Consider the following 15,699-nt stretch of genomic DNA (forward strand, 5'->3'; position numbering starts at 1 on the left):
TTCTGGCTTCACTCTGAAAATAATTTGATCTCCCAACTAAAATTTTAAAGATATATTTTGTGAGAAAAAAATTCAAACAAATGAAGCACAAATGTCAAATAAGTAAAAAATTCAACTCACTACTGAAAAAATGCAAATAAGAATAGACCATAAATATCCTTTATCAAATTGGCAAAGAATTTTTTTTTCAGATTATTATGCTCAGGATGAAGAAAACTTTAACCTTCCCTGGAGAGGAATTTATTTGGCAATATTTACTATAATGCTTAAAAAGAGAGAATGGGCACTTCCAGTGGTTATTGGTAGGAATGAAAACTAGTGTTACCTCTCTGGTGAGCAATCTGGCAATATACCCATGTATAACCTTTGATGGAGGACTTCCACTTCTAAAACTAATCCTAGAGAACTAATTGGGCAAATATACAAAGATGTAAGTGAAGGTACTCCTTGCAGTATTATTTATAGCTGGAAAAAAAAAGGAAACTATGTGACAGTCCAATGAGAGATTTAGTAAACAAGTAACTATGTTCTTACAAATTAAAACACGCAGTTGTAAAGAAGTATGTGTAGGTATACTGAGGGGCAAAGATATACAAGATACAAAGTAGTAGAAAAAAGGACAAATTGAAAAATATCACATATGGTAAAATCACATGCATGCGTGTACAAAATGCAAAAAACAGTCATCAAAAAGTTAACAGCAATTAGCTCGAAGGGGTGTGACTTACAGTGAGTTTTCTATTCTTATCATGAATTTCTCTTTGGTTTGAATTTTTCCATGAGTATATACCATTTTTTATAGCAATCAAAAAGCTCTTTTCAAAAGGTAGAGAGAAAAATGGGAAATGGAAAAGAATTGGACATTCATAACCTGTAGTTTGCTTCCTGGAATTTATCCTAAGGTCACAATAACATGTGAACTGGAACGATCATTGTGGCAATATTCAGAATATTGAAAGTCAATAAACATTAAGATTCTATTTAAATAAATGCAATTTAATTGGGTAATATGAAATACATTAACCTGGAAATATTTCACAATATATCAGTAAGTGAAATAAAAGGTAACTAAATAGACCTTAGTTTTGCACACACTTTGTATCTTTCATATACAAATATATAAAGAAAAGTCCAAAAGGATATATGTCAAAATATATACAGCAGTAACTAGTAGTTCTTATTTTCCTTTTCTACCAAATGTTTGTATAAGAAACAAGTACTATTTATATAATTTTTTGAAGTTTTGAAAACATTCCTTGTAGATTTTTCAGGTGTTAAAATACTGGGGAAATTGTTCAAATGATATTAATCTATGAAAAACAATAGGATAAAAATCTCAACCCTTTTATCCACCATTCAACTCAGCCCCAAAAGACCCCATGAAGCCCTTTGCACATGCATCATGCTATAAAGATCTGAAGGCAACAGAAGTACAAACGGCTCAGGAAACCCAAGGTACCTATTCTGATTTTGTGTCCTGAGATGTACGGAGTTATAAAACATACTGGCTCAGATTACAGGCTGAGCGTGACAAGTCCGTCTGGTACAACCTAACAAAGGAATTTACACAGAACGAGAAATTTACACATTTCATTTCCCAGAGTGGAATGAATTACAGAAGCAGAGAACTCAGTAGGGGTTAAGCTCTTTCCTGCCACTCTGCTATATGCTTCTGAATTGTGCATTATAGGCATGTCTTGCATGATTTGCTTATTACTATGTTACACTAAAATAAACTTCTTTTTTTTTTTTTTAAGGCAAATAGGAAGAGAAGTGAGAAAGAGTGTATTTTAACCGGATCAAACTTTTTATATATTTTCAGGTGAACTGGGAGATGCCAGACCACCCTCCCTGCCTATCTCTGCCCCCCACCCCTCCCCAGAACATTATGGCTGATAACAATAGTTTTCTCTCCTGGGTAGTGTAGATGACACATTTTTCCTGTAGCTTGTCTTCCTGTAATGTGCAGGAATTCCTGCACTTTCTGGGTGCCCTTCCTGTTAACTTACATTTCAGATTTCCTCAAAGGGCATACTAGTGCTTTAATATTTGAAAAATGTCAGTTCAACCCCAGACAGCTAATACAAACAAGCTGAGAAGTGTACCACCTAAAGTTACAACTGTGGAAAACAAAATTTCTTTTTAAGAAATTCTTTCTCGGAATCTCACTGTTGGTAAGGCTGCAAAGAAGTAACCCAGTCCTTCCAGCTCCCAGGCAGTCTATAATTCTTTGCCTCTGCTTTGCCTTAAATTAGAGGTCTGTAAAACCGAATTACAGTGATCTAGAAAGTTCGTAGAGGTCCCTGAATTGAACATGTTGTTAAATTCTTCAATACTATGAGACTGTATCCACCTTTCACTTTTCCTCCCATTTCATTTGGCTAGAGTATTAAAAAGAAGTTTGGAACTGCAAAAAAAAAAGAAAAAAAAAAAGTTTTGGCCATTTGAGGATAGCATAGCTGAATTAGGCCAATTCACATTTAAAGTCCAGGCTAAAGCTCTTTTGCCATTTCTCTAAAAGGATCACCCACTTCTTTCTACCAATAATTTTCCTTTTGGACAGGAACCTTATGTTCATACCAGATGTGCTTTCCAAACAGGATCCAATTAAGAAGATTCAATGGGCAAATGAAAATTGATTTGAAGGACCCCTGGTAGCTGATTCCCCCACCATGTATAGATTACCTATAGATTATGTATCCAATATAGACACACCTACAATGGAAGAGAATCCCCTTAGCTTCCAAACTCAAAAACTTGCTCTTCTAAGAGGGAGCTCTACTTTAAATAAGCCCAAATATATGCACGCGCACGTGAGGACACACACACACATCCTAATTTAGCTTAAACCCTAAGGTCCAAAGATCACAGTACACACCAATTCTTCATGAAACTTCCAAACTAACCCCCCAGTGGAAGGGCCACTTTGTCTCTAAACTCCAATAATGCCATTTCTCTTCAATGCCGCCTACTATCTTGTGTTATAATGATTCCCTCACATACTTGCTCTCAGCAACCACATGGGAAGTTTCTTGAAGGAAAGAACTTCATTTTAAATATGCTTATGTGCCCCAAATCCTGTGCACACACAAGTGCATACAAATGTACATATGCATGTACATATATGCATGCACATACATATATATATATATAAACATGTCTATCACAATATATATTTATACATATGCTAAACTAAACTGAATAAATAAGTGAATGTTCACCAAATACAAAGTAGCTAGATGCCACTTCATTCATACACCAAAGCATGAACTGCCTCTTCTTTTCTTTTTTTTCCACATTTCTTATTGGTGCATTATAATTGTGTATATTGATGGGATTTGTTGTTACATATTTGAATATGCACACAATATAAGAATATAATTTGGCCAATATCACTTCCCAGCATATGAACTGCCCCTTATAAATTGATACTTCTCTGCTCATTAGGAGATGGGGGGGGTCCCTATTTAAGGCATACCTGTACCTTAAAATATCAATTCTTAATTTCTTCATCAACCTTAGCTTTCCATGTAGTCATTCTCCCCTAATACTCAAAGAAAAGCAGAGTCCTACTTTGAACTCTGGAGAATATTTTTCCTCTTTGGGGCTCAGATACATGACTTTCATCAGGTAGAATTAAAAAGTGGTAACACAACTCCAAAAAAAAAAAAAAAGGCAAAAATCTTATCTAATACTTTAATTTCACTAGCTCTTACTCAAACAGTGCCCCAGGTAACCTAACTCAGAGGTCCCTGACTCACCTTTTCATTCCATACATTCTCCCATAGCATATGCTTTTCCTATTTAAAAAAGGAATTGTTCTGAAACAAGTGGCCCAGAATCCTACAGGTAACTGACAGCACCCCCTCAGCTCTCTGGTGTTGTCAGGAATTGTTTTGAATTCCCTCCCCAGAATGATATTAAGCCTGCAAAATACAACTGTGGAAAAAATAAATTTAAAAGAAAGCATAAAGAAAGCAACCATAGACCCTGAACTTCTGCCCTATTATAGCTGACTAAATATTTGCAATTACACACTTAAAATATTTCATTATGGTTGTCAATGAAACCATGCAGTTCCCTCATAAGTTGCTGTAATGGTTAAAAGTACAATTTGCCCCCCAATATTTCCCCCCAGGATGCAAAGCATCTCTCAAATGGACAAACATATCTCGGTTCTCACTGCAGCTTCTGAATACTGCGAGCCAATAAGCAATTGGTGTAAAGTGCAAAATCTCGGAAGACCGAGACTTCTTGTCTGCTTTTTTTGTAATACGCTGTTATCTGTAGTTCACCTTTACTTCCTTTAAAAATGAAAAGTTGCCTAATGTTCAAAGCGAAATCAATGGAAATTTAACTAAATTTTGGCACAGAGACGGTTCATTTCCAAAAGAATATAAGATTTCATTAATTTCCTAGTAGTTCAACTCAAGTTTTACCTTTCATCTTCACCTACAGACTTTTTAAAAAGTTTGTATTCCTGTTGCACACAAAATTACTTATAATATGTGTGCATAATAAAGAATTGTACAATTATATAAAGCATTGCACATTTAGACGCTACCAACCTGCTCTCTCTCTCCTGACTGTGCAAAAGGCAAAAAGAGCTCAGTAATCCTAGCAGAAGAATGCAAATAACGTCAATGCACAGCTGAACTGCAAGCCCTGCCTTACAGGAACTCTCTGTGTCTGCAAAAAAAAAGACACATACTAAACAGGAAATGCAACTGAGCTGTGGAAAACCTCAAACTTAAAAATGCAATCGCCAGGCGAAAAATGCATCCATGCATTCATAAATGCATGCACAACCCTTTGCATTTTTGCAAGTAATGCAAATAGCCTCTTACCTTTCGACTGAGACATTTTCCCCTTTCCTTTGATGGGGGAGGGGAGCACAAAAGACTTTGCCTTGCTTCTCTTCTGTAGCTAGTTTTGCAACAAAGATGCAAGCTGCAGGCGTGCAATCTTCATGCAAGTGGAGTTTCTCTTGACCGATGCAGCAGATGGACTTTCAGAGAATCAAGGTGGAAATGCACACCTTGCAAAACAGACTGGAAAGTGATTTTTCCCCCAGTTGCAACGTTAGGGAAGGCTGTGCTGCAGCTACATGATGGGCCAGGGCTGGCAGCTAAAAGCTCCAAACTTGGAACTGAGTATCTTAGTGCGCAGACGTCCTTCCTGCGAAGGGCGCGGAGGCTGCTGGGTAATGTAGTTCCCGTGTGTAGTCCACGGGGCTCTGATTTAAGGAAACGTGGTCGTCCTGGTCGCTGAGTGAGACGTATGGGCGCGAGAAAGATTGCACTCAGATAAACAAGTTAGACGCCCACTCAGTAGTAAGAAACGGCAAGGCCAACAAGAAAGGACATTTTTTCCCCCTGAAATAACAGCTAAAGTACATGCTAAAGAACCTGAGGATAGCTAAAGGGCTTTGGCTCCTTTAGGTCTGTTTGGGTGTTCAACGTCTTAATTTTGTAACCCAGCACCTGTTGGACTGTTCCTGTCTGCAGGCTTTCACCCTCACATGTCCATTTTTAAAAACGTTTTTCTCGCATGGAGGATTTGTTGGTAGTTTGGCCCTGCAGAGTATGCTAAGTTTTATTTAATAAGAAACGATTCTGGTCAGTTCCTTTCAAGGAACCTGAAATTCAATACGGAGTAGGACTGGGGTGGGGAGATTGGGGAGTTCTCATTTCTTACAGGGTTACAAAGGAAATTCTGCTTGTTATATGTCAGAGCCAATTTTATCCAAGTCAAGATATTTGGATGCTTTTTCTCACCTGAGGGGAACTGGGATGAAGAGGAAAGTCCCTGGCCTGGAGGAGAATACAGGTGGTAGTCTTAAGTGAACAAAGTCAAATATCTTGTATATAGCCAACAAAATCAAGAAGTATTTGTTGAGTATGGAGTATTTGCCAGGTATCTTTCTAGGGCCTCGGGCTGTCCATTTGCCTGTACTGCTCATAGCAGGAGGGTGGGCAGCAGCCCAGTGAACCAGAGTATCATTCTTGTCACCAGGAAGCCAGAGAGGCACAGAATTTCCTGCAAGAAATGGAGAGGAGGAGAGAGGTCTTAGTGGAAATGAGCTCAGACTTTCTGAGCATAGACCACACTCAGGAATGTTCTTTGAAGCCAAGAGCAAAACAAATTGAGGGTTTCAGGCTGTTGAGGTGTAAGTAAAGCCCAGTGGTGGCAATGATTATCCCCATTCTATGGGCCAAGAGAATTGCCTTGCATGTAAGAACTGATGGGGTGGGCAGAATATTCTGGTGAGGACTCTACTGACCTTATAAGACTAGTGAGAGGATTGGACTTTATTCCTCAGGTATCTGAGGGGTGGGGACAAGGTTTTGAAAAGGGGTGTGACCTAATAAAAGCATTGTTTTAAAGAAAGTAAAACTGCCCTTAGGGATAAAGGTGGGTTGAAGTAGGAGAGGCTAGAGATAGGACAGGACAGGTCAGTCATGGAGGTCAAAAAAGCACTTTTTTTTTTCCTTGAAAGAAGATTCAGCTAGATTTGATGGTTGCTAATAAAAGCTGTTGGAATTTTAACAATTCTGGGAAGCCAGGGCCATCAGAGTAATGGATGAAGCAGAGAGGGCCACCATTTGTCAGGTGCAAATCAGCAAATCAACCCTTACGTATGCAATAGGTAGTGGGACTGATATTAATGACTTCAGTTGATCCCCTTTACTGATGTTATAGAGAGTTAATCAAGGCAGGCTTGTCCCTCAAAGAATGGCACAGGTCCCGTGAGCACTGGTATGAACAAGCTCAGAGCCTCCTTCATCCAGCATTTTTTTCTAAGTCTCACTTCACCAGGGGATACGTGTGTTGAGATTCATTTCAACACATCCAGTTCACTTTCCAGTTATTGAGAGAGCACCTGCTTCATACCAGGCCCTGGGATAGCTACTGACCTATGTAGACTATAGGGCCTGAACTACCACCCCAAACAGCTTTCTTTTTTTTTTTTTTTTAAGAGAGAGAGAGAGAGAATTTTTTAATATTTATTTTTTCGGCGGACACAACATCTTTGTCTGTGGTGCTTGCTGAGGATCGAACCCGCTACCGCTTGAGCCACATCCCCAGCGCCCCCCAAACTGCTTTCAATTTGCATTTTGTGTGGTCAACTGCATTGCTCTTAAATTACCCAGACTCCCTTCTTTATGAAAGGGTTCTAATCACAACGCTGGTGAATTTTGGGACTGGTGTTTGGGCTCCCACTTACTCTGCATAGGCATGTATAGTTCACATCTGGCAAATAGTTTGTGTTCAGAAAGTCAGTCTGCAGTTCCTTTTTCCATAGAAGCAACAGTATGTTCAGGAGTTAATCCACCCATACAGATACGCAAGCATACGCAAAGTACCTTCATTTCATAAATTAGCTGAATGAAGTTTTTTTTAAAAGAGCATGATGAATTTTTTTTCTTTCTGAAAAAAAAAAAAATATATATATATATATATATGGGTGTGTCCTGGATTCTGAATAGGAAATGGGGATAAGAAGGATCTCAACCTCTCTGAGAAGTTTTAGCTTCTAGAAGAAAAAGTTCACCTTCCTGCCCCGGTGTGAAAAGGTTTCTACCTCCCACATTCCTGTGAGTGGAAAAGCCTGTGCCTCTCTGCTCAGCTCCCTGTTTTCCTGGTGGTAGCCACCCTAGGAGGAGAATCCCTCCCAAGGTAAAGCTAAGAAAGCAGAAGTGAATTCTGACAGGTCGGTTTTTTAATATGCCCATGGAGTGTTTTATCTTGAAGTGACCTGTGTCTTTGTATGGTATCCCCGACCTTTGTGATTTGTCTGTACTTCCTTCTAAAAGGCAAATCTGATGCATTCTCCTCCCAGCTCCTAGTTATCTGCAGGATCAATTCCAAACTCCTTGGCAAGGTACGACAACAGGCTCCTCGCGAGACCTCATTCCTGTCTGCTTTCCAGGTTCATTTCTTAACCTGTGTTGATCCTACAGCAGGAGAAGCAGGGTTTCTGGTTCTTGACTTTTAGACACACTGCTCCCGACTCTCAATGTGAATTAGGTGCAGTCCCTAATTCCATAACATCCTGTGCATTTCATCTCTCCTGAGACTCACTAGTCACAGGGCCAGTTGGAGTTCATGTTGTATTTGTCTCTGCAGGAGGCTGGACTGTTGGAGATCAGAGCTATTACCTATTATCTCAGCACTTCAGCGTTCAGCAAAGTATCCAGCATATCTTGTCCCCCAAAGCCTGTTGCAATAAGGAATGGAATAGATGGGGCAAGGACCAATACCTGTGGCTAACCTGGACTAACTGGATTCCAACAATGGAGTTAACACCTTAGGGGAGACTGGAGCACCTGGGGAAGGCCCTGTGCTGTCAGGTGAGAGGTGTGAGATTCCTGGAAGCAAGGCCTCAGGTTAGGTCATGCTGGCTTCATAGAGCTATATCCTGGGTGGGAGAAGTGGTGACACAGGGGACCACATAGAATCCAAGGGTCAGGAACAGTACCTGCAACCTAAAATCTCAGTAGCAGTGGTTCTGTACTGGGGGCAGCTTTGCCTCCTGGCAACATGGGACAGCATCTGCAGCCATTCTGATAGCTAGTGGGTAGGGATCAGGAATGTAATAATCCTGCTAAAGTGCACAGGAAACCTCCCACAGCAGAGAACGATCTGGTCCAAATGTCATTTGTGTTGAGTTTGAGAAACCCTGTTGTATACCATGAAAAGTTACTGAACACTCTGATTTTAAATTAAAGATAATCATGTCTGATAAAAAGGTAGTTAATTTGACATAATAAAAACCCTTGAATCTAGGATGTTTGGATTTTGGTCCTGCACACAGACGAAGTTAACTGTATCTAGGTCTCCTAAGGCAAATCATTTACGTTTTGTTGTTGTTGTTGTTTTGTTGGTTTTGTCTGTTTGTTCACTACTGGGGATTGAACCCAGGGGTGCTTTACCACTGAGCAACATGCCAGTCCTATTTATTTATTTATTTATTTATTTTATTTTGATACAGGGTCTCGCTAAGTTGCTTAGGGTCTTCTAAATTGACGAGGCTGGTCTTGAACTTGCGATCCTCCTACCTCAGCCTCTCAAATTGCTGGTTACAGATGTGCACCACCACACTCAGCACTTCACTTTCCTCTGCCTGAATCCCACTGGAAAATAAGGAAGGTCAGCCTGAGGCTCCTTGCAATTCTACCATTCCATGGCTCTAAACCTACCTCACATGTCCTATTAAAACCACTAATGATTTAAAAAGAAAGAACTAAATATATATATATATATATCAGCTAAACCTCTTTCTGTTCAGGAACTATAAGAATCCCTCATCCTTTGCTTTGGCAAGACAACCAGTGACCATCATAATAACATCAAATAAGAGTCGAGACATGAAATGCTCATATTACTCTTTGAAATATTATCTTCCAGGTAGAAATACTAATCTGCATGTGACATTTATGAATGTTCCCCAACAGTGTCTTCTAGATGTCAGCAACAAGAAAGGGAAGGTGCTAAAGTTAAAGATCTAAGTTCAGGTGTGGAGTGTCTGCCTTTCTAGAATCTAGAACTATGACATATATACATATATATGTGTATATATACACACACAGTATATATATGGTGTATACATATGGTGCATATATATATATATATTTGTTATATACAATGAAGCATATTGGGGAGAAGGCATATGGAAGATTTATTTAGGGAATTAGATGCTGGGTTGAAGTTACACAATATCTTTATGTTCATTTTTTTGCTTTGGGTTTTTTTTTTTCACTTCAATTATCACACGATTATTAGGAGAAATTTTGAAAATTCCAACATACATCAAGTGTAGTTTACATGTCCTCCCCAGTATGGCGCAGCTCCACCTGTTTAGCATTCTCTCTCCCCTCGACTACTGTGGGGTAACTTTGTTTAAGTTGTCTCATCAAAACAGGATTCTCATCCAGCTGAAAATGGGAACTTCATGTCACCACTTCTGTATGTTAACTCCCACTATTGTTCTCTAGCTTTGCTTTTTTTTGGCCTCCACTTCAGTCTCTTTCTCTCTCTCTCTTTCTTTTTTTTTCCTGGTATTGGTATTGGGGATTTAAACCAGGGGTGCTTTACCATACTGAGCTACATGTTTTTGCATTTTTTTGTTTGGAGACAAGATCTTGCTAAGTTGCTTACAGTCCCCCTAGGTTGCAATCCTCCTGCCTCAGCCTCCCCAGCCACTGGGATTATAGGAGAATGCCACCGCACCTGGTACCACTTTAGTCTTTATTTTTTAAATTCTATCATTCATTCAGAATCCGTAGTCATCTCTTTCATAAAGATGCCCTGATCACATCCCTCTATCCTGTAAAACAGAATCCTTCCCTCTTAATTAAATGACACTGTTAGATCCCATAAGCCAGACATCTAGCGATATCCCACACTAACATTATTTGAGTACGAATCTCACAGTTTCTGGAAAATGGTGTATTACCTGTACCTCTTATCAGTTCCTTTGGGATGACTTCTTGCTTGTCCTTTTTAAGCCCTGACTGTAAGATTGGCCAGGGAGAGTTTCATTATCATCTTAAAACCCCAAGTCAAACACATACCATGCGCATAATATGTGCTCAGCCTATACTTGCTTATCTGATGCATGCATGGATTTATTAACTACTGAATGAATTCATCTAAAACAGGTGATTAGCAGTCTTTGATAAAAGTTAAAGAAATGCTAGTTTAGGGATATGCTAGGGAGAAGAATTTCCATTTTTTATTTTTACTTTAATTATGATACCTAATGTTTCTTCTAAGGAGCCATGTAGTGCTAAAATACTATGGTATTTTAACCTTTTCCCCAAAACTATATTGGGTCTTGGACAGGCATGGTAACAAGCTGATTAATTAAAAAAAAAATAGATGGAGTAAAGCTGTAGGTTCTAGGAAAATAAGAACAGAAATTATCCCAACCTACCATTAAACCCTAAAGGATTTCAGGGCATGACCAGTGTGGTGTGCAAGAACCCTGGCAAGAGTAAACTACTCCAGTCATTAAATTAAGTAAAATGGGGCATAAAAAGCTATTTCAAGTCCTGATCAGTCAGTCCAGAGTCGAGAGAGAAAAATTGGAATAGTGTCGAATCAAACATATAGCGTATACTTTTTCTCTTCTTTTCACCTGATCCCTAATCATCGATGTCTTTCTTCCTATATATGTGTGGATGTATGTACACATATACGGAAATATATACATATATTTTTCACATATTTATTTTTCTTACAATATTTATTCATTTTTCTGCCAGGCTCTGGTCCTGCCCTGTCTGGCTTCAGAAAATCTCGAGAAACCAGAAGTCCATAGAAAGCCAAATAAATGGCTGTGAGGCTGAAGTAACATATAAACTTGGTACTCCCTTGTAACACACCTAAATGATTTCATTATTAATTAACAGGCTCATATGACACACAGCAATTGAAAACGAATTGCACATTGGCACCCAGACCCTTAAGTATCTCACTCTTGACTTCTTCCAGAGCAGATTCCTCTGGAACCTCAAACTTGTACTGGGTGATTCTTTTCCAACCGTAAAGAAATGCAGAGTGTCATTCTGCTGCCATTTCAGTTGTCAAAGGTAACATGCAGCAAACGGGTTGGGGGCGATCCATGTGTGCCCTGATGACATGAGAGGTTTTTTATTGAACAGTCACTAAATTACAGAAAAAGCTGGGAGAATTCCTTTGCAATATGGGTTGATCAAATTGCAGCCCATTCTTGAAATCCAGCCTGCTGGCTGTTACTGGAAATAAAGTTTTATTGGAACACAGCTATGCCCCTTCATTTATTTGTTATCTATTGTTGCTTTTATACTACAAAAGGAAGACAACCGAGTTAAATATTTGCAGCAGAGAGAATGTTTGGCGCCCCCAGCTATCAATTAACACATTTCCAAAAGTGTTCATTTCTTTTGAAATGATACTGTACTTGAACTGCTTTTAATACTAAAGTCATTAACTCCACAATTAAACTGTAAAATCCCCGAGGATATGCTTATAGACCATGGAGATCTCATAAAGCACAGCAGAGAATGTATGCCAAGCCTGTCATAAAGATTTCTGAGCTGGATGATTAAATTAAATTCTTACTATATGGACATAAGAAAGAATTACCTCTCGATTTTCCTCGACTCCATCTTCCTTTCCACCTGTCTTCAGTTCCCTACATATTGTTCCGGTTGTTCAAGTCTGAGTGTGTTTGAATACTAAGTCTGTGTACTTAGGAAAAATCAAAATATCAAATACAGCTTGAGAACCATCAACCATAAAAGGCAAGCCTCTTAAATCTGGTTTTTATCCCAGGAACTAAAAGAAGGGGGAAAAAAATGAAGACTAATAAATTAAGGTAAGCACCTCAATTTATTATATCCCATTAAAAAAATATTTTTAGTTGTAGATTGACACAATACCTTTATTTTGTTTAGTTAGTTGTTTTGTTTTTGTTTTAGTTTTTTAATGTGGTGCTGGGGATCAAACTTAGTGTCTCATGAGTAGTAGGCAAGCTCTCTCCCACTGAGCCACAACCCCAACCCTATTATATTCCATTTTAAAAAGTGATAAGACTTTGATAAAGACATCATTGGTTGTGATGGGCACGGTGGGAGTTACAAAAATGGACAAAGCAAGATTCCTGTTGTAAGAAGCTTAAAATCTTGGGGGTAGTGTTAATACTTCTGTAATATCTCACAGTTTACAGTCTCCTTCCAGATCACCACATCGTTGTGTCCTTATGGAGATGCTGGGAGATGGGTCCTTCCAACAACCCCATCACGTCATGCTGTCGCTGTTCTTACACAAGATGGGAAAACTTGTTACTTTTAAAGCTCAACTGCAAGTGTAAATGTCTGGTCTTCTGATTCCTCATTCCCTTCTCTAAGCTCTCCAATCTAGTCTCAGGGTAAATGACTTTTAATAAGAGCCCCAGAACTGTGCCTTTTTTAGGCTAATGATAATCTGGTAGCATTTTGCTTCACGTGATCATATTAGTTATTCATGGGACAAACTCAATTCATGATAATAAAGTCTACAATATGTCTGCACCTCTCCTTTTTAGGTTGTACCTTGGCCAATACATGGTGACAATTCAACAAATGCTGTAGCCTTTGGGGATGAGTGAGAAACACTGATGTAGGACATGGTGTTGTGCCCTTCAAGCCTCCTTGATCTGTTTACATTGATATTAATAGATGGCTCTGGGCTTCATTCACAGACCTGGACAATTCAGGTCATACTGACCTGCTGCACTTTTAAAAAATATTAAATATTCTGATAAATTGTTTGGGTAGATATCATATGCAATTCATAGAAAATGTTTTAAAGTCCAGAGAAAGTCAAGATGTTGTCCTAAGTTACAGTTGTGCAGAAATAGTCAATATAACAAATTAGTTTGTTCTTAAATTATTTCATTTGGGATTAGTGTCCAAGAGAATGTTTTATTTATAAAGAACAGTGTACAGCTGATAAGTAGAATACTGATTTTCCATTTTACTCATTTTTTGAAATTAGTGGATTTTATTTTTCAGACCAATGTAAAAGAATATGGGTTCTATACATTTTAATTATTGTATCAGATAATTGAATGGCATTTTATAAGTGTTATATAATTGTATAGGATTAGAAAATAGCTATTTGAAAATATAATGAAGACCTGATGACATTTTATAGGTTAGACTTCCCACCATCCTTAAAGTTAGGGTTAATTCCTTTATGCTGGCATGAGCTATATATTCCATGCCTGTTCACGATTCTATGAAGCAGCAGAGGCATGAGATTGCACTCGACTGTCACTGGATCTCTTTGGAGCCCCATTCCAATAGCCTTACTGACATATAGATAAGAAATGAAGAGAATCTAGAAATGCTGCACGTTTGCTTACGACAACTGGAGATTTCCATTGTATCAGTCCTTATTTATCTTTTCATTTCTGTTTTTTTTTACCCAAACAAATATCAAAATGCATTTATTAAACATTTTGGGGGGCATGTTGCCAAATCGGATGCTACTGTATATAGAGAAACTGTGTGGAATATGGTAACACCATCTGGCACTGTGAATACATTTTGAAATGCCTGTGGAAGTTTCAAAGAAAAATCTAGGAAATTTTGTGCATAATTTCTTAAAACTTATTTCCATGAGATTCATGATTTGGGAAGCTCGTTATACAAGTTTTCAATAAATATGTGGGTAATGTTTTTAATACCTAGATAATCCTTCATAAACAATGTAATGCCTGGTTTTATCTTATAATGTCAATTTTTTTTTGTATAGGAGCTTCTAATGGTAATTGTGTAAAATATGCTATGCAAAAAAACCTAAAGAAGATCTATGCACATCATTTTATCAGTTTTTACTCCATCATAATGAGGTAGCAATCAAAGCACTTAACAGAGTGAAGCTAAGGAAACCAAAGTATGTCCAAGATATGTGTTTGATTCTCATAGAATGGATAAAGGAAGCACAGTACTACAAGTCAGACCCTGATTTTATGTTTTGAAGGTTTTGATAGAGATAGTCAAATAGATAGAGATTGTCAAATACCGGATACACATTGCTTATGACATCTACCTACCTGCTCAGTGAGGATGAAAAGTTACTAGATATATGAGGACAAAATGTCACCCCAAAAGTACATTACTGCATTTATTCCTATACTTATAGATCCCAATTGCTTTGTTCACCAACACTGGAGGACTTGAGTTGATTCAGATTTTGATTTGGTGCGCTGAAGGCATTGTTCTAGTTTACAGAGTGAGAACCCTCATGTCAGTTTTAAGTGACCAGAATGTATGTGTTGACCCGGGGATACTATCAAGATGAAACTCAAAATCATTCCCAACTATTCTCTGTTATATTTAAAATTAGGAATCTGAGAATTCAGATTTTCTAAGTATGATTAAAACAAGCTTAAACTATGTGTGGGTTATACTTCCCAAACCCTGTGTTCTGTAAGGATGTTTAGTTATTTTAGGTTCAAGTGCTTATAGAAGCTATAGCCATGACACAATTTTTGAAGGTCAATGATGACTCTAATATATGGAATTTGTTGGTTGGTGATGCCATTCATGTGCCCTTCTACTTAAGACATGGATGTTGCATTTTGAATTCATTTTTATATGGAATCAACAGATGTAACATGAAAAAATTATTCTGAGGATGCCTGCTAGTTTGTGTTTTTTTTTTTCCCCCATCAGCCATTCACTTTTAATTTGGGAAGGGAATTAAGTAAATGAAGTCTGGAGGCCATGGGTCCTTTCGTGAGAATAAAGATACTGTATTTGCTATCGAAGATTGGGCGTAAGCACATGTGTCCTACCAAGTAACAAGAAAAAACTCAGGCTGGAGCCATAGCTCTGTGAGAGAGCCCTTAGGTAGCATGGGCAAGGCCCTGGATTCCTTCCCCAGCAACACACACACACATACCCTCTTTTAAGGCTGAAGGTAAGAAAGTCAGAAAGTAGGCCACACGAGGGAATATGAATAGAAAGGCTTAATCTAATGGGAAGGGAAAGAAGAAGAAATGTGTTTTTATTGCAGCAAATCAAAACCCTGTTGGATGCTTGTTAAGAGGAAATGGAGGCCATCTGGAGAAAACAATTCCATTCCCCACTGTGGAGTGAATTTAAAGAACAGCCCAGGAGCTAGGGCATGAATTACATAGGCCTCTGGCCCTGTAATGTCGTA

At 38.4% G+C, this 15,699-nt stretch overlaps 1 protein-coding gene across 1 annotated transcript in view; it reads right to left on the bottom strand.

Moving 5' to 3' along the window:
• The window catches only part of Map2k6 (mitogen-activated protein kinase kinase 6), a 110,991-nt gene extending 105,850 nt beyond the window's left edge, over nt 1-5,141 (bottom strand). Inside the window, exon 1 of the mRNA XM_078041787.1 lies at nt 4,848-5,141. Coding sequence (XP_077897913.1) covers nt 4,848-4,863 — 16 coding nt within the window. The 5' untranslated portion in view covers nt 4,864-5,141. The remainder of the gene's footprint in view (nt 1-4,847) is intronic.
• Between the last annotated feature and the right edge of the window lie 10,558 nt (nt 5,142-15,699).

The sequence above is a fragment of the Ictidomys tridecemlineatus genome, chromosome 3 (genome assembly GCF_052094955.1).
Source record: "Ictidomys tridecemlineatus isolate mIctTri1 chromosome 3, mIctTri1.hap1, whole genome shotgun sequence".
Classification (NCBI taxonomy): domain Eukaryota; kingdom Metazoa; phylum Chordata; class Mammalia; order Rodentia; family Sciuridae; genus Ictidomys; species Ictidomys tridecemlineatus.